Source organism: Chamaea fasciata, unplaced genomic scaffold (genome assembly GCF_029207755.1).
Source record: "Chamaea fasciata isolate MVZ Bird 193981 ecotype frontalis unplaced genomic scaffold, bChaFas1.0.hap1 SCAF_13, whole genome shotgun sequence".
Lineage (NCBI taxonomy): Eukaryota > Metazoa > Chordata > Aves > Passeriformes > Sylviidae > Chamaea > Chamaea fasciata.
This window is the reverse complement of record NW_027094098.1, coordinates 1,802,127-1,826,363: the sequence shown is the minus strand read 5'-3', so window position 1 is coordinate 1,826,363 and position 24,237 is coordinate 1,802,127. Positions and strand designations below refer to the sequence as shown.

The 24,237-nt window shown below is 61.7% G+C and overlaps 2 protein-coding genes across 3 annotated transcripts in view; both read right to left on the bottom strand.

Annotated features, from left to right (window-relative positions):
* Positions 1–42: 42 nt before the first annotated feature.
* On the bottom strand, positions 43–4,681 carry LOC136296220 (acylamino-acid-releasing enzyme-like). Of its 2 annotated transcripts, none has more exons than XM_066195119.1 (22): positions 4,636–4,681; positions 3,903–4,032; positions 3,683–3,809; positions 3,510–3,597; positions 3,340–3,415; positions 3,095–3,258; positions 2,885–3,022; positions 2,706–2,797; positions 2,553–2,593; positions 2,354–2,475; positions 2,130–2,190; positions 1,964–2,061; positions 1,836–1,887; positions 1,664–1,752; positions 1,417–1,555; positions 1,256–1,339; positions 1,101–1,157; positions 914–1,002; positions 621–811; positions 440–542; positions 259–365; positions 43–189 (listed from the first exon to the last, which is right to left on the bottom strand). In XM_066195119.1, exons 1-22 carry the CDS (start codon positions 4,645–4,647, stop codon positions 84–86), a joined length of 2,166 nt encoding a protein of 721 aa, XP_066051216.1. In that variant the 5' UTR covers positions 4,648–4,681; the 3' UTR covers positions 43–83. The 2 variants fall into 2 exon arrangements, with proteins under 2 accessions (XP_066051216.1, XP_066051217.1); XM_066195120.1 differs by having other exon boundaries at positions 1,101–1,181; positions 4,636–4,662.
* A 2,183-nt stretch (positions 4,682–6,864) lies between these two features.
* Positions 6,865–24,237, bottom strand: part of BSN (bassoon presynaptic cytomatrix protein) — a 66,431-nt gene continuing 49,058 nt past the window's right edge. Inside the window, exons 4-12 of the mRNA XM_066195707.1 lie at positions 20,661–21,125; positions 12,986–19,621; positions 10,122–12,252; positions 9,079–9,818; positions 8,635–8,728; positions 8,372–8,515; positions 8,133–8,187; positions 7,949–8,046; positions 6,865–7,472 (exon numbers count right to left, since the gene is read on the bottom strand). Coding sequence (XP_066051804.1) covers positions 8,147–8,187; positions 8,372–8,515; positions 8,635–8,728; positions 9,079–9,818; positions 10,122–12,252; positions 12,986–19,621; positions 20,661–21,125 — 10,251 coding nt within the window. The 3' untranslated portion in view covers positions 6,865–7,472; positions 7,949–8,046; positions 8,133–8,146. The remainder of the gene's footprint in view (positions 7,473–7,948; positions 8,047–8,132; positions 8,188–8,371; positions 8,516–8,634; positions 8,729–9,078; positions 9,819–10,121; positions 12,253–12,985; positions 19,622–20,660; positions 21,126–24,237) is intronic.

Genomic DNA, 24,237 nt, shown 5'->3' with positions numbered 1-24,237 from the left:
CACCGGTACCAGCACTACCACTCCAGACACTGGGGTGCTGAATTACATCGTTTATTGGGGGTCAGCAGCACGGGTCAGCACCCTTAGCACTGCAAGTGCTTGAGCAGCCATAGCGCCATGTTCATGAAGCCATCAGCTTCGGCTTCGACGCCAGCTAGTGCGTGGTTGTTCCCTGGGTACCAGAGCAGCCTGGAGGGAAAATAGGGATTAGTGCTGTTGTCTGTACCCCACAGCTCAAGCCCCCAGCACCCCACTCACCGTGTGGGCACCCCGTGGGCCTTGAGGGCACGGTAATACTCCAGACCCTGCTTGGGGGGCACACGCCGGTCGTCCTCCCCCAGCATCAGCAGTACGGGTGCACGGACCTGCAGGAGCAGCACAGCCTCAGCACTGGCACTGCTGCTGGGGACAAGGGACAGGGATGGGGACAGTGACATACCCGGTCAACATAACATATGGGTGACTTGTGCAGCATCTCTGTCCACTGGGCTGGATCTGGCAGGGCATCAGGTTTGTAGGGCAGCCCTGTCTCTGTCAGGCACCTGCGGGCAAGAGAGTTGGGGCCATGTGTGTGGCCAGGATGGGAAGGAGCTTGGGAGGCTGGGGGCAGGAATACTCACCAGTCCGGAATGTCCGTGGTGGCCACCATGGAGGCAATGTTCACCACGGGGTTGCGGACCACACAGGCACGGTAGGTGTCAGGGAACTGCCCAATGAGGTGGCACGCCAGGAATCCCCCATGCGAGCCGCCAACCAGTGCCACCCGGCTGGCATCCAGCGTCTCCTCCTGCAGCACCCGCTCCACGCAGAACTGCCGCCATGGGGAACACCTACTGAGCAGGCAGCCCCACTTCCCCTACTCAGGGCACCTGCAGGAGCACAGGGTGCCCCAGGACCATGTGCCAGACCATACCTGCACATCATGTACGTCCTGTGTGCCCACGTTGCCTGGCAGGGAGGCCACACTGTCCTGGCCAAAGCCCAGCGAGCCACGGTAATTCACTGTGTGGGGAGCAGCGTCAGGAACCTTTCTCCTTCGTGCCCCATCCCCCCCGGCCCCTCCATGGGTGCTGGTCACCCAGAGCCCTTGTGTCACTCACCCAGCAGCACGGCAAAGCCCACACGGCACAGCGCTGCTGGGTACAGCATCCACCCGGCTGTGAAGACAGAGTGAGGACCCCCTGCAAATGGCAAAAGCAAAGTGGGGGGTGACACTGCTTGGCTGGGGTACAGTGGGGTGGGGACAAGCTCTTACCATGGGGCATCACGACCAAGGGGGGCTTCTGGGCAGTGGGACCCTCACTTGGGCGCATCAGGATGGCGTCGAAGTCCAGGCCCCCTGTGGAGGCAGGAAGGGGGGTGTCAGGAAGCAGTGAGGATGGTGGAGCACAGCCTGACCCCACCTTGGGCACTCACCGTACTGGAGATGCTCCTGCTCTGGTGGGGGATGCAGGGTGCGGATGCCCCAGCTGATGCCGGGCACGGGGGCTGCGTCCTGCAGGCAGATCCACTGTGTCTGTGCCTCATGGCCGGCGGAGGGCAGGATGGCCACTTTCTGTGCAGGGAGAGGGGTCAGTGTCTGTGCCAAGGGGCTGGTGGGCAATGGGGAGAGGGGTCAGTGCCCGTGCCAAGGGGCTGGTGGGCACTGGGGACGTGACTTTACCAACACGGGGGGGCAGCTAGGGGTGGAGAACCTGGCCACCAAGAGGTCTCGGTCGATGGTGAGGACAGACCAGCTTCCCTGGGGGGAATCTGGGGAGGAGGGGGTCAGACCTGCAGGTGTGACTCTCTCCCCACCCCTGGCACCAGCATGTCCCCATTGGCCCATCACTCACCAGCTGTCAGCGAAGTTGTGGTGCCTGTTGCCGTGTCCACCACGAACACATCCTAGGGGCACGAGGGCAGAGTCCAGTGGAGCCCTGACCCAGCCAGGGCTCCCTTCTGTCCCCCACCACCCCCTCACCTGCTGGCTGCGCTGGGCTGTGTCCAGCAGGATCCTGCGGCTGTCGGCCGCCCAGCACATCCCTGGCAGTGTGCCACAGTAGATTCCCGGGAAGGCACCTGTGATGAGAGTGGTGGCACTCAGCATTCCCCCCAGTCCCCCCCAACACCGCCAGAGCTGTACTTACCCCATACTTGCCGTGGCACAGCCTCCAACACCGTGCTGGTGTGTTTGGTGTACCAGTCGTACTGTAGGAGACATGGCATAGGGCAAGTTTTGCAGGGTCTCAGCATGCCTGCCCTCACTGCAGCTCAAGGAGGGGACACCGCTGCCCTCCTGCCAGCCCCATCCTAGTATGGGCACCCTGGCACCTCCCTGGTGCCTGCCAGTGTCTCCTCCAGTGCTGCTCACCATGCGGAGCCTGCTGCACTGCTGGTGGGGGCCAAGGACGTTGTTCTCCAGGTAGACGATGCGACAGCCATCGGGGCTGAGTCGCGGTGACCACACAGCTCTGGTGTCCTCAGAGAGCAGCTCTGCATGCACATGAGAGGATGGTGAGGGGCTGCAGGGGAGCCAGAGCACCGGCAGGATTGGGGTGTGCACTGCTTACCGCATCTCCCGCCCGTCAGGTCCACGTAGAAGAGCGCTGACCTGCCAGCACAGAGGGGTGTCAGAGCGGGGTCAGGGGGCCAGGCTGTGAGGTGGGTGCCCTGCAGGGTCCTACCAGCAGGGCTGGACTGTGGGGTGCCCTGCGGGGACTCACCGGCGGTTTGTGCAGTGCCGCAGCCCCAGGCGGAAGGGGTCGTGCCACCAGCCCACGAACACCACACCAGTGTCCTCAGGCGACCAGAAAGCCTGTGAGGAGAGGGGAGATAAGCAGCTCAAAACCTCCCTGGCACCCAAACCTCTCTCCTCTGGTTTCCTGCAGCTTCCCATCCTGACCTGGCCGGGAGAGAGGTGCTCTGGGATGCCCTCCAGCACCGAGATGCTGTTGCCCTCGATGTCCAGGACACAGAGGATGGGCACACTGCGGGTGCTCAGCGTCTCCCCCCAGTCCTCGTGGTACACGAACTGCTCGCCCTGTGGCACAGCCTAGTCAGCCCCACAGCCACAAAACTAGCCCCCAGCTGACCCAGGGTGGGGAGACCCGACCTTGACTGGTGCATCCTCCTTCTTGGGGTGCCCCGTGTCCTCATCAGAGGTGCCCAGCTCGGGGACTTTGTTCTGGAAGAAGGACTCAGCCTTGGGACGCTTCTTCTCCGCCACATAGAGCAGGTGGGTCTCCGAGTGAGACCAGGCAAGGCACCCGAACTGGTCTGCAGGGGCAGGTCAGCAGGCAGGGCAGGCCACCCTGTCCCCTGGAACCCCACATTCCCTGGCATCCCCCAGCCCCTCACCATCATCGTAGACGCTGCCATGCTTGTCCAGCGCTGTCAGGTCGATGCTCTTCACCTTCCGGTTCTGATCCCAGACCTGGGCGCAGAGATGCCAGGGTGGTCCCAAGACACAGTGTGGTTCCAGCCCCGAGCCCCAGAGAATATCCATTTTCCCCTAGACCCCTTCTTACTTCCAGGAACTGCTTCTCCTTCTCCTTGCCAGGGACCTTGCGCAGGACGGCCTTCAGCATCCCACTGGGGGATTCGCGGCTCAGCAGCCTGTGGGTGAGTGGTTGAGTGCCCATCAGCCCCCCACTTATTGCTACCCCGAGGGATCCCGTATGGGGAGCAGGATGGGACTTACTCATCCTTGATCTCAGAGCAGGTGCCCGCAGGTCCCGAGTAGACAATGGAGGCTCCATCGTGGAAGATGAGGTACTGACGGCAGAACTTGATGTTCTCACCCCTTGCCAGGTCCCGCTGCGACCACTCTGCGGGGAGCAGGGTGAGGACACCACGAGGTAGGCAGGGACTGCCCGGACCCCTCTGATTCACCCCCGCAGTCCTCCTCCCCGTGCCCGTACCAGTGTAGAGGCTGCAGTACTTGCCCCCATACTGGGTGGTGAGGTCGGGGCCGAGGCAGGCGGTGCTGAGCCCCGGTTGCTGGCTCAGCTCTCGGTACAGCTCCGACAGCTCCTCCACACGTGGCTGTGCCTGCGGGACACGCCGGGGTGGCTGGAGGGGTGGGCACGTGTGGGGCGAGGGGTGTAGGGCACGGACCGGGGAGTGATGGGGCACAGGGGCACCAGTATAGACGGGGGGCAATTTTTGGGATACTGGGGGCAGCGCCTGCGGGTAAAGAGCCTGAGTACATGGGGGCAGGAGGGTAGAGGGGTTAGTGCAGGACTGGGCCAGTACTGGGGGTGCAGAGCCAGAACACTACTGGGGCGCCAGGGACCAGGAGGGCACTGAAGAGCAGGTACTGGGGTACATAGCCGGGATCAGGAGGGTGCTGGGACAGTTGCTGGGGTACCAGCGGCTACCAGGATACTGCGTGCAAGTCCTGGGGTTCTGAGGAGGGTCCTGCAGCAATTGGGGTCTATGCGGGGATTGGAAGGGTACCGGGGCAGCTCCCGAGGTGTTGCCGAGCCGGAGAATCAGCGGAGCAGCGGGGCCGGGGGAGTGCCGGGCTCGCGGGGCGGGGGGAGCAGTGCGGGACGGGACTCCGAGGGAGGGACAGGGAGGGGGCAGCGGGACAAAAGGGCGGGGGGGGGGGGGTCCCGGAGCTCTGACGTCACTCCCGCCCCAGCCCCTCACCGGCGGCTCCATGTCCTCGCGGCGGGGGGCGGTGTCAGCGCCGGCACTTCCGGGATGGGGCGGGGCCTCTGGCCTGCGGCACCTCCCATTGGCTGCGGCGCTCGGGCCACCTCCCCTTTTAAGGCGCCCCCCGGTGGGTGCGGGCGGCATTGCAGCCGCAGGCACAGCCGTCCCCGCGTCCCCGTCGTGTCCCGGCGGCCGCCCCCCGCACCGGAGCACCCGCGGAGCCCCTCTGAGGCCGCAGCCGGGGGACACACCGCGGCCCCGCAGCATTCGGATCGCTCTGGGGTGGTTTACCCACCAGGCGGCTGCAGAACAGGGGCTCCATGCGCAGGACCTGGGGAATCGGGCCCTTGAGGGGCACAGGGATGCCCAGCCCAGCAGCCTGGCCGGGGGAGAGCGGGCCATTGAGGGCCCATGGGACTGAGCAGCCCGGTCCCGGGGGTGGGATTGAGTCATTGGTGCCCACAGCAGCCCCGCCAACGGGGATTGGACCCTTGGGAGCCCACTGGACCCAGCAGCCTGGCCAGGCAGGTGAGATCAGGTCCTTGATGCCCACAGGAACCCCCTATCCCGGCAGCCCAGGCGTGACTGGCAGACCTCAACAGTGCTCGGTGACAACCAGACCCATTCCAGCCACCCCCACCACGGCAGGAGTCCCGATCCCTCCCCCCCACACTGCAGGCAGGCAAGAATGGGGGCCAGTCCTTAGTTTGTGTCAAGTCCTTTTTATTCTGTTCCCACAGAAACACCTGGTGAGGGGGCAGCTTCTGGGAGGGAGTCACGACACAGCGGCGGGGGTGGTACGGCACGGTACGGCACGGTACGGCACGGTACGGGGGTCACTACGGGTGGCACAGAGCACAGCAGACACGCACACCGTCACAATGTTCAGAGGAAGCGCACCCGGCATCGCACTTACCGCTGCAAACGGCGCCCAGCCGCGCTCGGCCCTCGGTCTTTGCAGCCCCCCGGCCCCCCACCCTGTCCAGCAGATTGCCACAACTCGGGCAGGGGGCCCGGCCCGGCGAGAGGGGGAGCTGCGTGCCCCCGGTCCTGGCAGGCACGAAGGCAAGGTGGCGGGATGTGCTCGGGCGGCGAGATTGGCCCCGGCGGGGGTCTCGGTCCCGCGTGCGATTTACACACTGTACAAGTATTTACAGCGCGAGGAGCGGCGGGGCCGGCGGCCGGCGGGAGGCACCCTCAGGCTCTGCACTTGACATCGGCGGGGAGAGGCGGTGGCTGTGCGCGGGGCCGGGGCTCTCCCCCGTGGGGCTGCCCCCGGGATCCCCGTCCCACAGCCGCCGGCCTGCCCCCAGCCTTGGGCACCGGCAGAGCTCCCGGCGAGGGATCTGCCACAAAGCGTGGGCTTCCCGCGGCAGCCGGGTCCTCGATCACAAGTGCATAAATCTGCTAAGAGCTTTCAGTACAGCGATGGACTGATGGAGAAGAAAATAAGAAAAGTCCAGGCAAAGAACAGCAAGCACTGAAAGGCGGGTGGAACCGTGCAGAGAAGTAGCAAGCCATGCTCTACGACGGGACAGACGGTCACGGGCGCTAGGGCTGCCCTTTGGCAAAGTGGCCCTCCGTGGGTCGAACATGCCACGAATTTATATGCACGGGTGGTCGGTACAGAATAGTTCTCGGGTCGCTCGGCGGCACGCTTTGCGATGGAACCCTTAGGCGCGACATTGAACTGATTAGCTATTCACAGGTCTTGTTCTGGAGTCGTGTTATTTCGTTGCATAGAACATCAGGCGGGTGAGCGGGCAGCTGCCCCCCGCCATGGGGGTGTCGGCGGGGCGCTGCCAGCGCGGGGAGGCGGCGGGGCGCGGGCGAGCCCCCTCCTCGGGCTGCCTCCCCCCCTGGGAATCCCCTCCTGGCAGGGCGAGTGGGCTTTGGCCGCCGGCCGCTGCGCCGGCCGTCCCCGCAAAATGGCTTGAGAAGGACTTGGATTGCACAGTAAAAGGAAGGATACTGCCGGAGGCAAAGCTCTCCTGATCTTGTTCCACGGGATTTGTGCTCTTTTGTAGCCTCCTGCACTCTATTGCTTCTACAGACGACAGCCCGTGTGCTAACTCATCGCACAAAGCAAAGAGGGAAGAGGATTTGGTATAAACTTTAGAAAAATAAAACCCTGAAACCAAAAGAAAGTGAACCCAAAGAAACCGAGAAAAAAGGACCCCCCCTGACGACGCCCCGTGCCCCCCCCCCCACCCCCCGGTGCGGATGAGGTATCACAGAAATCAAAGTGGGATGATTAAGGCTGTTCTTGAAAGAAAAGGGGTGCCCGGCGGCAGGCGCGCTGGCTGCGTGGCGAGGGCGAGCGCGGCCCTTTCAATGCTTCCAATGGCTTCGGGACACGCGCCCAGCCGGCTGCGCCGCCTGTCAGAGTCCTATGGCCTCGTATTTCGGTAGTGAAACAGTGTTAGGTCCTAGCTGACGCGCTCCGGGGCTCCCCGGTGGGGCCGGGAGCGGCCGCAGTGCAGGGGGCGCGGGGACGGCCCCGGTGGGGCGGGTGGGGTCGGGAAGGAGGAGCGGCGCCCACGGCGCCCAGCCCTCGGCTCGCGGGGAGGAAAAACCTATGAAGAGGCCAGAGCTGGGGTTCAGAGGGAGCAACTCTGCGTATAATCTTGAGAAAGGGCCGCAGCCCACCTACGGGGCCTGACCCGACGGTCCGGACCAGGCCCATCCCCTCTGGGCAGCTGCCGGGGCTCGCCGTGTGCCGCGCCGGAGATGCTCGCCAGGCGTGGGGGGCACCCGCCCCGGGGCGTCCGCCGGGCCCCTGCAAGGCCGCCGTTTGGTCCAGCATCCAGGGATCGCCCTGCTTTCAAAAGCTTGCGAGAGACAGAAAGAGAGAGAAAGGCGTTAGTCCGAGCAGCCCCTGCCCGCGGAAGGGACCCCGCCGAGCGGCAGCGCTGACCTGAGCTAAAGGGCCCCAGAGAGCCAAGAGGTACTGCCGGCGGAGCAGCTGCCGCCGCCTCCGCCCGCCCCCGCGCTGGATGGGCTCCCGGAGCAGAGCCTGGACTGCCCAAACCTCCCCTGGAAACCCAGGGTCTGCACCAGCGCTGCCGAGACTGTGGAACAAGGCCAAGCCTTCACACCTTGGCTTGGGGCCAGCACCTGGGGATGAAGATGGGGATGACTGGCCCATCATGAAGGGGATGGGTCTGTGCTAGTCTTCCCCAGCCTGCGGGCTGGGTGTTTGACAAGGCAGGGCTCAGCAGGTGCTCGGGGGACAGTGGTGTTGCTTGGCACCTCAGAGATGGCACAGCAGAGGCGACTTGTGTGCAGGTGTGCCCAGTACACTCACTGTTATACTCAGAGTCTGGCGCCGCGTGCTGAATTCATTGGCTTCTTCATAGGTTTTTCCAGTGCAACGACTCAAATCTCCACTCACTTCCCAAACTCCTGCAATGGAAGGGAGGAGGAGGGCATCAGGCACGGCTGGGGCAGGGAGAGCCCACGGCACAGTGCCTGGTGCTGGCTGCACTCACCTTGTGCCGTTCTCTCACCAGAATGAAGTGAACTTCTTGCCGAAAGCTGACACCGCTGTGGGGAAGCCAGGACAGGTGTCAGTATGGGATAGTGACCCTGGTCCCCCACCTCCCTGGGCCCCGAACTGTGGGAGCACTGCCTCCCACTGGCTGCACCCAGCCGTCCCCACGGTGCCTGACTCCGTCATGGTGCAAGAAGAGCATCACCGCCCTGTCCCTACCCCGGGAGCAGCCCTCACCTTCAGTCAGTTTGCCTGCTTGTTCCGCTGCCCCCCCTGGCAGGATTTTGGAGAAGACGCTCTCTCCTTCCCCGCCAGGCTGCCCCGTGGCCATGCCTGTGGGACCACGTGGCCCGGCCGCCCTTGGACCAGCCTTGCTGTCTGCTGGGGGACAAATGAAGCCACTGGTTAGCAGGGGACAGGCCCGGCTGGGGGAGCTCACTTGAACTTTGGGGTGCCAGGCAGCTGGCACAAGGGGAGACAGACCACTGGGGCTCACTGACCTGCTGCTCCCAGGGGCTGTGCTGACGGCGCTCTCCCTGGCTGCTGTGGCACTTTTGCTGCAGGTTTGGACGTGTCTGTTGGCTCCACTTTCGTCTGGAAGGGGGAAAACAGCTCTCAGGGCTCACCCTCCCAGTAGAGCATCGGCCAGGGGTGGCCCAGGCTGGAAGGTGACACCGAAACCCCCAAACACTGCTCCAAAACCCCAAAAGAGGCAGCAAGGGATCCAGGCCATACTGATGTCCCCTCCTGGGTCCCCTCAAGGGGATGGCAGCTTCCACAGCACCCAGGGGTGTCTGTAGTGGGCGTGTGAGTGGGATACACTTTACTCCATGACTCCTATTCCCAACCCTTCCCCTGCCAGCCCCTGGGCACAGTCAGCTGTGCTGATTCCAGGCAGAGCTGTGGGGTCAGGATGCAGCCTGGACAGCTAGGCCCATACTTACCGCCGGTGCTGGGTGTCCGCCCGGCTGTGCATGGAGTGTGGCTGGTGCCTTCCCCGCTGCCTGGGCTGGCCCTGGCTGCTGCTGCTGCGTTGGCCGGGCTGAGGGGGTTCCCTGTGTCCTGCCCCTGGTCTCAGGCTGTGCCGAGCTTGCCGGCTGGGCGGCCTGGCGTGCCGCTGGCTGCTGCCGCGCTGCCGGCTGCCCTGCCTGCTGCTGCCTGGCCGCTGGCTGCTGTGGGTGTGTGAGGGGCTCCGGCTTCGGCGCTGGTGTGGCCGACCCATGCGGCTGGGAAGGTTTCTGTGCCTTGGGGGTCTCAGTGCCATGGTGGTGAGCAGCAGGGCGGGATGATGGGGCGTAATCAGCGGAGCTGGGGCCGTAAGGCGTGCGGGACTCAGGCTGCTGCGCCTTCTTGAGGCCGGCTGAAGGCCCATGGCCACGGGGCTCATGGCGGCCAGATTCTCGTGGGTGCTGCTTTGATGAGCGGCGTGGCGGCTCGTCGCTGGCGTGCCGGGAGGAGCCGGCATGGCGATCATACTCCCTGTGGTGCCGGTGCTCACGGTGCTGGGGGTAGTCGTCGTGCTGCCACGGGTCTTCATCGGGGGGCTCGTCATAATCATGGTAGGTGTGCTTAACTGGGGGTCTCTTCTGCGAGGAAGAGTGGCCACCGTAGTGCCTGACCCTCTCTGCCCGCGCCTCCCTGGGCTTATCAAACCAGTCTGTCTCCTCCTGACCCAAATGATATGCTTCGGAAACCAAAAACAAACCACAGTCAATCTCTCGCTCGAGGCTGCGCGGGCAGAAGCCATGCAATGAAGTGGGAGGGGCAAGCAGCAGGCACGCGCGCAGGGGACAGCACGTGCCGGAGGGGATGGGACACGGCGCAGCAGGGCACCGTGTAGGACTGGCTAACACCGAACACCCAGGGCAGGGGGAGGAAGGCACGTGTCAAGCAAACTGAGGCGGTGAGAGTGTCTCTGCGTACGAGCGGACGGGCATGCCCCGGGGAAGTGCCATGCTCTGGGGTGGTCACCATGGGGAGCCGTTACCTTCGCTGTCCGAGACAACGCAATGGGCATCATCCATGCCGTAGCCCTCCTCGTGCTTGTACGAGTGACTCCTTGGCACGTCTTTGATGTGCTTTTGCACATCAGGCAACGAGTGGCTGGAGCAGAACTGGGAGCAGGGATCTCCCGCTGACTGGGGGCCCGGCCCTCCCACAGTGCGTGACCCCCCCATTGACTTCCCCACAGGGCTGACGGGGCTTTCCTCCTCCGAGGGCTGCGAGCGCATGGGTGCCCGCCCACGGCTCTGGCTCATGCTGAGAGATGAGGGCTTGGAGCTGACTTTCTGGGAGCGCTCCATGCTCTCCCGCTCATAGGACTTGCTCCGGCCACCCATCTCCCGGCTGGAGGACTTTTCCACCCCATAGCCAGAGGAGCGGGTTCTGCTGCTGGAAGAGTAGACCCTCTCCTCCTCATCCACCAGATCCCGGCTGGAGACACCGTAGTACTTCTGCTGCTCGTAGACATTCTTCTTCAGGCCGTAGGTGATCTCATCCTGCAGCTTCTTGGCCCTGGAGGCCACGTTGCTGCTGCCAATCGAGGTGGTTGTTGAGTAGGAGGCCAGGTCTGACTCCACATCTTTGGCTTCTTCAATGGGGGAGAACTTGGAGATCTTCTGCTCCATGCCCTGCTTCCTGTGCTTGCTGCGCTTGGAGGAGATGACGGCGGGTGCCAGGTTCTTGGATGAATGCTTCGGTAGCGGCGTGCCAGAGCTGTGCTTGTCCATCCGTGAGGAGTGCCGGTACTCACTGTCCCCATAGTAGTAGCTCGAGCTGGTGGAGCTTCCTGACACCCTGCCATTGCTTTCTGTGCCCCGGTAGTAGCTGTTCTTCCCACGATGGTCGGGGCCATGGTGATCATAGATGTCCTCTTCAGACTCCTCCTCGGCTTTGGTGTAGCAGCAGGGACGGCTGGAGCCCTCGGTGTCCCCTAGATCACTCTTCTCTCTGCTGTGGCGGCTATCGGTGCTTGCGCCCACCGGCTCTGCTTTTTGCCCGTCCACTGCTGGACTCTCCTTGGTGAGCTCGCTGATGTCCTCAATCATCACATAGTTACGGGGGATGTTCTGCTCCAGACTGGTGTAGAGGGACTCAGAAGAATAGCTGGCTGAGGGGCCTGGTGCCGTGCTGGTTCTCTCAGCCGGCCGGGTCTCAGGTGCCTTGTACTGCTCGTAGCCACCGCTCGCCGGTGCAGTGCTGAAGGTGACATCAGGCACGGCGGAGGAGCTGGTGGCTGCACCAATGACCTCGTAGTTGGTGGGGATCTTCTGTTCTAGGTCAGCCAGAGAGGTCTGCCGCGGCTTCTGGTGCCCGCCAGCTACGTCTGCCGGGCTCTGGTAGAGGGCGGGCTGTGCCGCTGGCACGGTGGCTGCCCCAGCGAAGGCGCTCGGGGCTTGGTAGGGGTTTTGGGGCTGGAAACCTGGCTGGGCCGGGGTGCCCAGCTCTGGGTATGTGGCGCCAGGGGCCGAGAAGCCACCGGGCGAGGTGAAGGTGGGCAGTGGAGCTGCCGGCAAGCCATCCTGTGAGGTGCTGGCTGTGGGGTACTGGGGGTGCTGCAGGCGTGGTGGCGGGAAGGCAGCGGGGCCCTGCGGGGCAGGGTACGGGTAAGCGCCATAGGAGGCGGCGGCGGCGGCTGCGGCGGCGGCGGCAGTGTAGTCAGGGTACTGCCCGGCAGGGCGCAGGCCGGCGCTGTCGTAGGCGGCGAGGCGCAGGCTGTGCAGCTCGCTGTCTGACAGGTAGTCGCGGCGATCGCCGGGGTAGCGCAGGTAGGGGTGGTCCCGCCCACCAACCCTATCCTTCAACAGCGACTCCTTGCGCTGGGTTATGCCCAGCTCCAGGTATTTCAGCTTTGCATCGATCTCCTTCTCCTCCTCGTCCAGCTCTGCCTGCTTCTTCCGCAGCTTGGTGGCCTCGTGTTCCACCAGCCTCAGGTCGCGGTCCAGCTCCTTCAGCAGGCTGGCCTTGGTGACAGGTGCGGTGGCCTTGGGAGCCAGGCTGCTCAGGTAGAGCTGGGAGGCAGCTGGGCTTGCCAGGGGGACGTGGGGCTCCTCAGGTGGTGGGCTGGGCAGTGTCCGCTTCACCTTTCGTGCCAGCGAGCTTGACTGCAGCCCCCCCACCTGCAAAGCCAAGGGACATCTGATCAGGGGGGCAGGTGGGTGTCCCCCCACATCCCACCCCAAGCATTGCAGTGGTCCCCCCATGTCCTAAGGGCTGGGGTGAGGCATCCCGCTGTGCACGTGTTCCCCATGCACTGAGAAAGTGGCGTTTATGTAAAAACGCAATAAATAGGATGGAAGTAACAGGCAGGGCGCTTTCCGTGAGTAATTACCGGGGGTGGCAGCCGGCCAAGCGCTGAGCTGGCCATGTGCATACTCTGCTGCAAAAAATGCTTTCTGTCCGTGGGCATTTGGCAGAGGGACTTGGGGGACTGCCAGTGGGTGCTGCTGCCCCAGGAATTGCCCTCGGACTTCTACTTGACTGCCCAAGGCAACCTCGGTGTCTGGGGGTAAAGGTGTGAGCAAGAACCACCACAACCTTAAATGGAGCCGTGCATGGTGGTGGCTCCTTGAGAAAGAAGGGGGACCCATCTGGAGCAGGGGACTGCCCTGATGCTGCCGACCTGCAGCATCTCCTGCCTGCTGACAGGCTCATGCAGCCAATGGACCTCCAGGGCCTCCCTCCAGCTGCTAGTATTGGCATGCACGTCTGTGCCTGCTGGCTGCCATCAGCTGCCGCAGGGAGCCGGCCTTTTGAAATATTAATTGCCACAGCGCTAATGAAACTGAAATGTCCCGAGGTGCCTCCCGCGGCTGTTCCCTGAGGGTAAGGTTGCTCCCTGAGGTGACGTACCTGTGAGCTGGGGAGCAGCGGGTGTTGGTAGAGGGAGAACCTGTCCTTGCCAGCCTCCTCAGAGGTGGGGCTGATGGGCTTGGGGTCGGACAGGGAGCGCTGCATGGTCTTGATGGGGCGCGGCAGTGTCTGCTGGCGCTGGGCTAAGTCGGTGGTGAAGTGCTTCTGTGGGGGGACGTGGGCCTTGTTCAGCCGCTCGCTGGTGGCAAAGGAGGACTCCAGGAGGCGATGGGGGGACAAGGGGGAGACGGGTGAGTAGAGGACCTGGGGAGAGCGGGGCGGCTGGCGGGTCACCAGCTGGGAGAGGGATTCAGCCGGCAGATGGGACTGGTAACCAATTTCCAGGGGATCTGGCTTCTTCTTCTCAAACTTGCCCAGGGTCTGCTGCCGGACAGTGTGGGGATCCAGGGGGCCCGTGCTCACTATTTGGAGGTTGGTGGAGTAGGGCGGAATGGTGGTGGGCACTGTCAGCTGGGGGACCACAACACCAGGTTGGGGAGCTGGCTCTGGCTCTGTCTGGCAGGCCAGGCTCTCACCCCGCTGCGTCTTCTCTGGGGCTGAGATGTACTTCACGATCTCTACTCGGGGGTCATGGGTGGTGATGTGAATGGAGGGAGAGACGCGGAGGAGCTGGTCGGGCTCTGTCTGCACCGAGCAGTCGCTGATGGTCTGGATACCCACGCTGGCCGTGCGGGTTGCCCCGTCGGTCTTGCCCTCAGTGCTGGCCTCAGTGTGCCGCGAGGCCCTGGAGCGCCGGCGGCGCACGGGCTGCTCCCACTCCCCACTGTCCTCCTCATCCGTCTGCACGCTGCAGTCAGCGCTGCGCCGTGTCCGCCGCCGCCGCGACAGCATGTACCGCTCCTCACCGTCCTCCTCATCCGTCTGCACACTGCTGTCCGCCATCTTCCGCGCCGCAAACGTCTCCTTCTCATAGGCATCCCTTAGCCGTGGCATCGAGTTCCTCTTCTTGATGCCCCGGCCAGGCTCCCAGGACTCCTCGACTTGAAGTGACATGTCCGAGGCTGAGCTGCTGAGTGGCCGCTGTGGCACAGGGTAGCGAGGACCGGCGGGCCCCTCTGGGGGTGTCTGGCCCGGTGGGGGCCATGCCTGCCCATTGTGCGGCAGCACCCGTGGCGCTTCAGCAGGCCCCTCGGGTGGGCGGGCAGTGGGCTCCATGGGAGTGGGGAAGATGGTCTTCTGCCGCTTTTGCTCCTCCAGCTGCTGCTGCAGCTGGTGCTGAAGCTGGTGGATGTGCTCGAGCTGGAGGCGCTGCTGGGCGAGCTGCTCCCGTTGCAGTGCCAGCTGCGCATGCCGCTCCTCCTGCTGCTGCTGGAGCACCTGCTGCTTGATGCACTGCAGCTCCTGCAGCTCCCGCTGCACCAGCAGCTGCTCCTTCTCACGGTGCCGCTGCAGCTCTGCACGCTCCCGCTCCAGCTCCTCCTGCAGCCGCAGCTGCCGCAGCTTCTCCAGCTCGACGCGCTCCCGCTCCAGCTGCAGCACGTGCTCTTGCTGCTTGCGCTGACGCTCCTCTTCCCGCTCCCGTTCCTCCCGCTGAGCTCCATCCAGTGGTGGTTTGGGCGCCGTGGCCACTGGTCCACTCTCCTTGGGGGCTGCTGGTGCTGCTGGTGCCTCTGTACAGGGGGCAGCTGGTGGCGGCTCTGCTCTCTGCAAGCTACTGGCAGGTGCGGTGGGGGCAGCAGGTGCTTTGGGAGCGGGAGCAGCTCCCACCGCTGCCGGTGCTGTGCTGGCGACGGGCTTCCCCAGGTAGACGGGTGTCTCCATCATCGAGGCTGCTGGGGCTGGCCGGCTTGGGGCCGGGAAGCGGTAGGGGCCATGTGCTGCAAGTGGGACACGGGGGGTGACAACCGGCAGCCTGCTTAAGCTGGCGAGTGGGACTGCTGCCACACCGCCTGGGCCATAGGGTCTGTACAGCCCACGCAGCATGGGCCGTAGCACCGAGGCTGGCTGGGTGGTGATGGGCAGCGTGGAGGCGATGGGGGTGTTGATGGTGGAGTAGATCATGCCATCGGCGGCCCGCACGGTTGCGGTGGAAGGAAGCATTTGCCGGATGGTGCCCAGGCGGACACCGGGAACGTTGTACTGTGCCAGGTTGCTGAAGCCCTGCCGTCCCTCAGGGAAGGTGGGGTTGTACATCCCACTGGGTTTGGGGGGTGCAGAGCCATGCTGCTGAGCTGCCAGCCCCCCTGTGCCCCCCTGCCCGTTGCTGGGGCCATAAGGCAGCACATCAGGGCCGTTGGCATGCCGGCCCCCGTACTGGTCCATGGAGTTGAGGGCAGCACACATGCGGCTGATCTCACGCGCCGTGGTGGCACTATAGTGGGCCAGACTGGACTCCTGGAAGCTGGCCAGGTCCCCCCGGTGTGAGAAACGGTAGTCGGAGTAGATGTTGGAGGCCGAACTGTACCTCCGCATGGGGAAGGGGTGGCTCAGCAGCTCTCCTGGTTGGCGGAGGTCGGAAAAAGAGCCATACTGTAGCCCTTGACCCAGGTAACCCCCCTCAGCAAAGCCCACACTGTAAGAGTGCTTCATGGTGCTGAGGTCCACAGCGGCATCACCTGCTGGGGCAGGGAAGGGCTGATCTCCCTTTGTGTGGTAGTAGCTCATCCCGATTTCAGAGAGGTTTGTGTCTGACATGGAGGAGTAGAGACGTCCGAAGGCGCTGGGTGGGTAAAACTTCTGCTCCTCGTAGAGTGCAGGTGCGGGGGCCGGCTGCTCCCGGTAAGGGAAGGTCTCTGGCAGCTCTGGATCTCTGCTGCCATACATTGGTCCACCACCTTTCCGACCAGGCATTACTGCTGCCTCTCCGGTTTTCTTCTCTGGCATTTTGGAGGTGGGGTTGAAAGCACCCGTGCAGCTGCCACCAAAGGGGAACTTGTAGACCATGTCACAGCAGGCCACCTGGCTCTCTGGCTTCACGCCCGTGAGGTCCAGGACATTGGCTGGCACCTCCTCCTTCAGCACTTTGGTCACTGGACCAGCTGCTGCCTCCTCCATCTGCACCATCATCACCTGGGATTTCTTGCCACCCAGGGCAAGGAGAGGGCTCTGGCTCTTCAGCTCTACTGGCACTGCTCGGTACACCTCTGATCCTGGCTCTGGTGGGAAGGACTGAGGGAGGCCGCTGGCATTCTGTGCCCCACTGGTCTGTGTGAGGAGCACATCCTTCTTCACCATCTGGCCTGGCATGCCATACCTTGCAAATTTGGTCTGGGGGACAGCGGTGGGCTCAGGCTTGCCACTGGCCACCCCACTGGCTCTGACAGTGGCTGTCTGGACACCCTGCTCCACCTGCTTCACCTGTGCCAAGCACACTGGGCTCCCGGTCCCCTGCCCAAAATCCACACGGCTCTGGAAAGGGTCTCCATAGACCACAGGTTGCTTGGACTGCGAGAGAATCATGGGAGAGGCGATGGCCAGGCTGGCAGTGCTGGCTGCTGCAATGATGGCATGGGGCTGCTCCTGGGCATTGAGGTTGATGATCAAGGGCTGGATGGCCGTGGACTGCCGGCTGGGGATGTGGTCCAGGGTCAGGCAGTACTTCCTGGCCTCGGTGGCCAAGGACGTGAGATCCATGCCTTGGTCTGTTATGATGATGGGGGCAGACTTCAATGCAGTCCGTAAGTCCACAGCATTGCTGCTTGGCACCTTGGGCCCTGGCTCCACCCGGGACGTGCCGGGGATGGAGGAGATGCGGCAGAGGGAAATGTTTTCTGCAGGGAGTGCTCCCCAGCTGTACAGCCCTGTGATGCCGTCAGCGGCTGAAGTCACAGCAGGTGCTTTCTGGGCGTGGTCCTTCACTGGCTGTGCCCTGATGTAGGTGCCTGTTGGCTCCTCTGGCTCCCGTGTCTGGGTGTAGCCATGTGTCAGCAGCTGCCGGCTTGGCCTGGTGGGGGACGAAGTGGGAGATGTCAAGGCGCCAGAGCTGACTGGCTTGGTTTGGCTGGCTGCATCAGCTGCCAGAGTGATCACCATGAAGGGAGAGTCCTGTGAGGAGGCCTGCCGGGTCAGGCGTGGCGAGCTCGCCTGGTGCGGTGTCTGCGTCCCCTGTGCCACCATGGAGGACGAGGTGTCCGGGCTAGCAGCAGCAGCAGGACCCTCATAGGCAAGGACTGGGCTCTGTGTCTGCGTGGAAAACTCCGCCGTGGCCTTTGTGGTGCGGGTGGGACTCTGTGTGGGTGAGGTGGGTGAGAGCGGAGGGCTGGAGCTCTTGAAGAAGGTGTATGTCTTGGGCAGTGTGGGCTTGCTGTCACTTGCGGCTGGGATCTTCTCCCTGGCTGTCTGCACACTAATCTCCACTGTCCTGGTTCTGGTGGTGTCCTCGGTCTGAGAGCCATAGCTGACAGTGCTCTTTGATGGAGTGTAGCTTCTCTCAGATTTGGGTGGAGCCTCTGGGCTTGGTGAGCTGTAGCTCTGCAGTGCACTCCCAGGGCTGCCTGCTGCTGTTGTCACCGTGCCGGTGCCTTTGCTGTAAGCATAAGGAGTGGTGGTAGCCTTGGATACTAGGCTGGGTGCTGCCGGGGCACTCTGGAGCTTGGCTAGGTCTTGTCCCTCCTTTGCAAAATGCTGAGTGACCCGGACGTCAGGAATAGTCTTGCCGGTGCTGCTGTTGGAGCTGGCAAAGGAGACAGGTGCAGAGAGCTGTGTGGGACTTGTGCCAGGGGTGAGTGGCCCACCGTTCTGCTTCAGCAGGTCAGCATAGGCGCTCTCGGCATTGAGGAAGTGCTTCTCCTGGTACGCCTCCTCCTGGCCCTTCACCTTCTCACCCTGCTTGAGGACCAGGTCAAAGGAAGAGGACTCATGCATCCTGGAGATGCTCTGCGAGGTCTGCAGGATCTCCTCGTACACCGCTCCTGCCTTTGGCAGGGCAGTGGGATAGTCGGGCTGGGAGGGGCGCGTGAGGCTGCCGTCGTACCGGTATTCCTCGCCATATTGGTAGTCAAAGCCATTCTGGCCCTCAGTACTGCGGTAGCCACCCTGCTGGTAGGTGCTGCTGTAGAAAGAGGCAGGCTGCGCCTGCTGGACCTGCTGCTTCTGCATCATCTCTGCCTTCCTCATCATCTCCTCATAGGCTTCCTCGGCGCTTTTCAGGGGCTTGCTGATGGGCTGGCTGGCACCACTCTCCACCTTCTCTGTTGGGGAGTACAGTGACATGAAAGTGGGCAGGTTGTATTCGCTGCCAGACTTGTACAGCTTGGAGGCCACAGCATCAAAGCTCTCTGCTTCTGAGTCAATGGAAGGTGAGTACTCCGAGCAGGAGGAGCGGTGCAGCTCCTCCATCTCCGCCGCCTGTCGCAGCTCCTCTGTGGGGGAGGCATCCTCGATGGGGGAGAGATTGCTGGGGGGGGTTTTGGAGCGCTCCCTCCTTCGCTGGGCCCTCAGCTCCTCCTTGTCACGCTTGGTCTTGCGCGCTGTGCTCCGGATGCGCTGCTGCTCCACCTCCCGCATTTTCTCCTGCTCCCGCAGGAGCTCCTCTTCCTCCCGCATCTCCTCCTCCTCAGATGAATCCTCAATGGTGGGCAGCAAGGGGCCATGTGAGCGATGCCGAGCTTTCCTCTGCTGCTTCACCTCCTCCAGCCGCTGCCGGCGGCTGGGGCTGCTGTCACTATCCTCCTCCAGCGAGGAGATGGAGGTGGGTGAGGTGCCCGAGGTGTAGCTGGGCGTTGTGGCTGGCAGGGTGGAGGAGTACTCGCCCCGTGAGCGCTCCTCGGGGGAGCCTGTCAGGCTCTCCATCTCCAGCTCGGGCTCCCGGTCCACACTGGTATCTGGCTCCTGGCCAATCTCCATCTCCCGGCCATAGCCAGTTGTGCTGTTCAGCTCGATGGTCTTGAATCGCCGCAGCCCACCCTGAGCCGTGCTCAAGTCATCACCCTCCACTGCCTCCACCTCCTTGCTCTCTTCAGTGTACATGCTGCTGGCACCATGCGGCAGGCGCCGCTTGGCTGATGCGGGCTCTTTGCCCTTCTCTGCCTCGGTCTTCTGCCCAGCTTTGGGGATGCTGTACTTGGTGCGCCCGTAGCCTTCCTCCTCCTCCTCGAGGTTGTCCTCCTCAGCACTCATCTCCAGGATCTGTCTCCGCATGAACTCCTCATCCGTCACCTCTGCCTCCTGGCCCTTGGTCCTGGGGGGCACTGGGGAGAAGCCCCCCTCGCTGCTGTCCTCCACATAGTCATGCCGCAGCTTGCTGCCAAACTCATCTGAGGACTCTGCACTCTCCCGACGCTCCCGCTGGTTCTCCCACTCCTCATCCTCCTCCAGGATGTCCTCCAGCTCCTCATCTGAGTCAAAGGCTTCAGGGGTGATGGAGAGGTACCGTGGCCGCTGCTGTTGCCGCTGGTCCTCCTGTGGCTCTTTGCGGCTCTTGCTACGCTCAGGGGACTCTGTCGGTGCGCCCCGGCCTTCCAGGAGAGGCCGCATGCTGCTCTCCAGCTTGGTGAGCTCGGAGGGGCTGGGGGGGCTCTGCCCGGCCAGCCCAGTGCTGCTCAGCTTCTCCTCTTCCTGCTGCACCAGGCCGGTGATCTCGCTCTGTGAGCTGGAGATGCCATCGGAGGAGTAGCCGGTGTCGCTGAGGCTCTGGGGGCTGCGGGACAGCTCCGGGTGGTAAGGCTTGCTGCTGTCCTGCAGGCAAGGGAGAACACAGCCTCAGATTCAGGCAGCTCCAGAGCTGCTGCTCCTACTTCCCCCCAGTCCTTCTCCCAAGGAGCACACAGAAAGTCTGGGCACCAATGGAAGCCAGCCCAGAGCAAAGGCTGGGGCCCACCCTGTACCCCCCAGTTCAGTGGCACATCAGCAATTTGTCTGTGCTAACAAAGGCAGGTGAGAGAGTGTGCTGCAGGAAGGGGATGGTATACCAAATGGCCCCGGGCATAAAGATGTTGGAGGACTAATAAATATGTTGGAAAAACTGGGCCCCCAGCCCTCAAAGCACCCTTCAGAAGCAGGGCTGGCCCCAGGATCCTTGCTAGATGCCAGCAGAAATAAACAGCCCGCTTTAATTGGCTTGAAAATTAGGCAGTGTGGGGGACAAGTCTCTGAGCCATGGGGACTGTGCCATCCCACCCAGCCCCGGTGCTACCGGCAGGACCTGTCACCCTGCCAGCACAGAGGCACCACAGACCACTTGATTTTGGGGGCACAAGGAGCCTCTTCCCTGGGGGGTGCACAGCAGTGAGGGGGGCAGCCATTCCCTCCCAGCTGGTGGGGACCTTCTGCCATATCCTCTCCCCATGGGGGAGCTCCGCTGGCTGCTGCTGGGATGGTTGCTTGTGGGGAAACACCATCCCAAGACGGCCAAATGTTTCCCCAAATTGTTCTTAATTTTAGAAAAAGTGGGATGAAGAGTTTGAAAAACACCCACTGCTGCAACATGGAATGCTGGAAACTGAGTTTTTCATCTGACAACAAATCCCAACTACCCTTATATTGCTTTAAAGAAATCCAAAGGCCAGACATGACCTGAACTATTACATTTTGCCTGAACTGATGTCATTCTAATAAAAAGAAGGCAAATACCAGCATGCTGCCATGGAGCCTGTGAAGGTCCTTCCCCTGTCTGTAGGCACAACTACTGATAGAGGCACAGCCCAGTACCACACCAGCCTGGGGCAGGGTTTGGTGCCCAGGGATGCCTGGAGCTGGATGCACCCTGAGAGCTCACCTCCTGCTCCTTCGCCCGCGGCGCCTCGGGGAGTGCCTTGCTCTCTTTGCTCTCCACCTCTGGTTTGGGGGTCACGCTCTTCCCCTTTGGAGTGACACTCTCAGGAGCTTTGGAAGGCTCCGGGGCAGCTTTGGGCAGGGGTTTTTCCTCTGCCAGCACCGGGGCCTTCTTTTCTGCTGGCGGTTGGGGCTTCTTCTCTGCTGGGGCAGGGCTCGGAGTCCTGCTCTGCTCAGCAGCCCGGAGGCTCCTGGCAGGTGAGGGCTGCTGCTCGGGGGGTGCCACCGGCTCAGTGGGCGCGGGTGCCGGGGTGGGCGCTCTCTGCTGCTGGCCGGTGGCAGGCGGCTGGTGCCGTGGGGAGCCGGTGGATGGCGGCTTCGGGGTAGGCAGTGGCATCGGGGCAGGGTCGCCGAGGCTGCCTTCGAGCAGCCGCTGAGTTTGGCAGTTCAAGCACAGCCATTCGTTCTTCTGCAAAAGAATAGAAGGAAAAGTCCTGTTGACATTCACCCCAGCAGGGATCTCATGGAGGAGCTCTGCTGGTGGGACACCTGGCAATGGTGCAGAGGACTCGGCCCACCCAAACCAGATGGCCGTCTGTGGAGGGGCATGCAGTGTCATAGCCGTATCCTGCGAACCATCCACATCCAACTTCAACCCATCCCTATCCTCGTCCAGAATCCAGAGATCTCCAGCCAGAGGTACCATGGCTGCGGCACCGGGATTGCACACTCTCCCCCACAATCCCTCAGTATCACCAGCTCTTTCATTCTTCAGCCTTGTGATATTTCAGTTTTAAGTGAAATTAAACAATCAAAGGCAGATTACTACCGTAGCTTAACACTTCTCAGCTCCATACAGCTCCTCTCTTGCTCCGATTTGTTTTCTTTGATACAATAAAGATTTTAATAGCATAATCATAACACTCGCAGCTCTTTTTTTCTAGGTTAACAAAACTACTGGGTACACAAGTATGCCAGAATTTCCCAAAGATATTACCCAAAGTACACGCTGTGCAGGAAAAGAACAAGACAATCTTGTCTAGTGAAATTCTCAGCAAGAGCTGTCATTTTATGGCCTGGAAAAAGCAGAGGCAAGTGGAGCTGTGAGTGGCTGAGAGCCCGCAGGGCTACGGCAGGGGCTCTGCATTAAAAGATCAGAAGCGCTTTCCTCCCCCGGGTTGCCCAAGGGCTATTTTTACCCACCCAGGAATGTCCAGGAATAGGAGCCTGACATTTCCTTCCCTTTAGATGTTTCAGCACCTTAAATCTTTTCAGTTTTGCTGCTAACAGCACAATATGCTCTAGGTTCTTTTCCCAGACTTCTCCTTTGCTGATCCATGGCTCCCAAAGCTCAGGGTGGCCAACTTCAAGCGGTGGCTGGCCCTGAGGAGCTGTCATGCTGTCAGAGAGGGGGTCTTGGTCTTCAGTTGGGCCAGCCTGGGGCCAGGGCTGTGAGCCAGCTGTGTCCCCTGGGGCCCCAGAGGCCATGGTCTGCCTGGAGAAGATGAGGTTCATCAAAGCGACATTGAGGAAATGGCCTCAGGTTGCACTTGGGGAGGTTTGGATTGAATATTAGGAAAAACTTCTTCACTGAAAGGGTTGTCAAGCACTGAAACAGGCTGCCCAGGGAAGCAGTGGAGTTACCATCCCTGAAGGGATTTAAAAGATGTGTAGATGTGGTGCTCAGGGACAGAGTTTAGTGGTGGGCTTAGCAGTGCTGGGGTAAGAGTTGGACTCCATGATCTTAAGGGTCTTTTCCAACCTGAACAGTTCCATGATTCTAATCTACGACTCTAAATCCCATACCTATGGGACAGCAGCACTGTGACAGCCTTGTGATCTGCATCCCAGGAGTCTCCAGGTTACGATGATGAGAGGCTGGAGATGCCTTGCAGCTGGTGGTGGCCAGCAGTACTTTCCCTTGGACACCTCTTCACTCCTGCAGCAATCCAGCCCAGGAACAGCCATCTGGCCCCATGCTCTCGAGGGAGGAGAGGGGCAGGAGGGCTGCTCCTGCAGGAAAGGGGCAGGTGTAAAACATCCTCCCACACCCAGCACCCTGCAGCAGCCCCTGCTCTTCACACCAACATCTTAAGAATACATTAGGGCTTTGGAGGGCCATTTAAAAAATCCCTTTCAGCACGGTAATATTTAATTACTGCTTAATCAAAGAGAAAGTCTAATTAAGGGGCAAGTGCAGCCTATTGTATCTTAATGATTGCATTTGTCTTCTTTTATTTCAGAACTCGTTCCCGTGCCTCTGAATCAGATCTGCTCACCCCACTCCGCTGTGTAATTATTCCAGACCACAGAAGGAAATGTGATTGTGTGACACAAATTGAAACCATGCCTCATGGAAATACACGACCTTTCATTTTTCGTTCAGGAATCCCATTTTTCTTTGCCAGAGCTCCCTCCCTGATGCAGGCAGTGAGGGGAGGGCATGATGCACAGGGGATGGGTTGGATGTGCCAGGGCAAAGCTCAGCTCAGCTCCTGCCCATACCTATCTGCCACACCATCACACCAGCTCCCAGCATGGTCCTGAAGGAGCTGGAGGAGATTAGCTTGCCTTGAACTACCCAGCCTGCCTGACTCAGATCCTCTACACCCTCCCTGAATGGGGCATGGCATATTCTTATGATGTCTCAGCCTGCCAGACTTTGGTGACTGGGGAGCTCTGCATACGTGAGAGGCACAACTGCTTTTGCCCTTCCAGGGAAGAATTCAAGCCCAGAAAGACCATGGAAGGCCAACACTGGGCCACCAGGTACCAAGTGCAGATGCTGAGTGCCGGTCAGGTTCCACTCATGGAGCCCCCATGGAGAGGCAGGTGTCACTGCTGGTGTGATCTCATCACCACGAGGCTTAGGGCTCCTCCACAACCAGACGAGCACAGTACTAATCTATTCCATGGGGACGCCCATCCCTGGAAGTGTTCAAAATCACGCTGGATGGGGCTTTGAGCAACCTGGTCTAGTGAAAGGTGACTCTGCCCATGGCAGAGGGGTGGACTGAGGTGAAGGTCCCTTCTGACCCAAATTGTTCTGTGATTCTATGATCTGATGTCTCTGCAGGTTGGCCTGGGCCTCCTCCCTGAGGTTCCTCCCAGCTGTGTTCTGCAGCCATTCCTCTTGGCAGCTGCCCCAGTTTGAGCAGCTCACCCTGCCATCCTGCTCTCGTAGATGTGACAGCTCGACTCTTCATGGGACCACACTGGGAAGAGGATAAGGGAACAAGCTCTCTTAAAAATAGCTCTGCCAAAAAGATTGTGAAGCTCCACTCTGAAATGCCCCTTGTCTTACAAAGCAGGCAGGAAGGCCTGGGTACAGTGGGAAGGCAGGAACCAAGGAAGGGCAGGCAGAGAGGGTCCTCCTTTGCTTTGCCAGCTGTGAGAGGTGCCAGCCAAGCCCCAGAGACACTCAAATTGAGAAACTGGCATATGCCGAGTTTGCATTTTCTCTTACTGACTTTTCCTTCAGCACCTCTGGGGTCTTACATGCTGAAGAGACCCTGCTGACAGTCCTACACCCTGAGCTTCAATCTGAACTTCTGTGGAAAATCACTGTGGCAGAAAAGCAG

Bases quoted from the DNA above. Each gene is read 5' to 3' on its own strand.
- LOC136296220 (XM_066195120.1), bottom strand. The intron at 2,594-2,705 runs GTGAGTCCCCGC...CTGTGCTGGCAG, and splicing joins CGGCACTGCACAAACCGCCG to GTCAGCGCTCTTCTACGTGG. The intron at 1,182-1,255 runs GTAAGAGCTTGT...TGCCATTTGCAG, and splicing joins CTTGGTCGTGATGCCCCATG to GGGGTCCTCACTCTGTCTTC.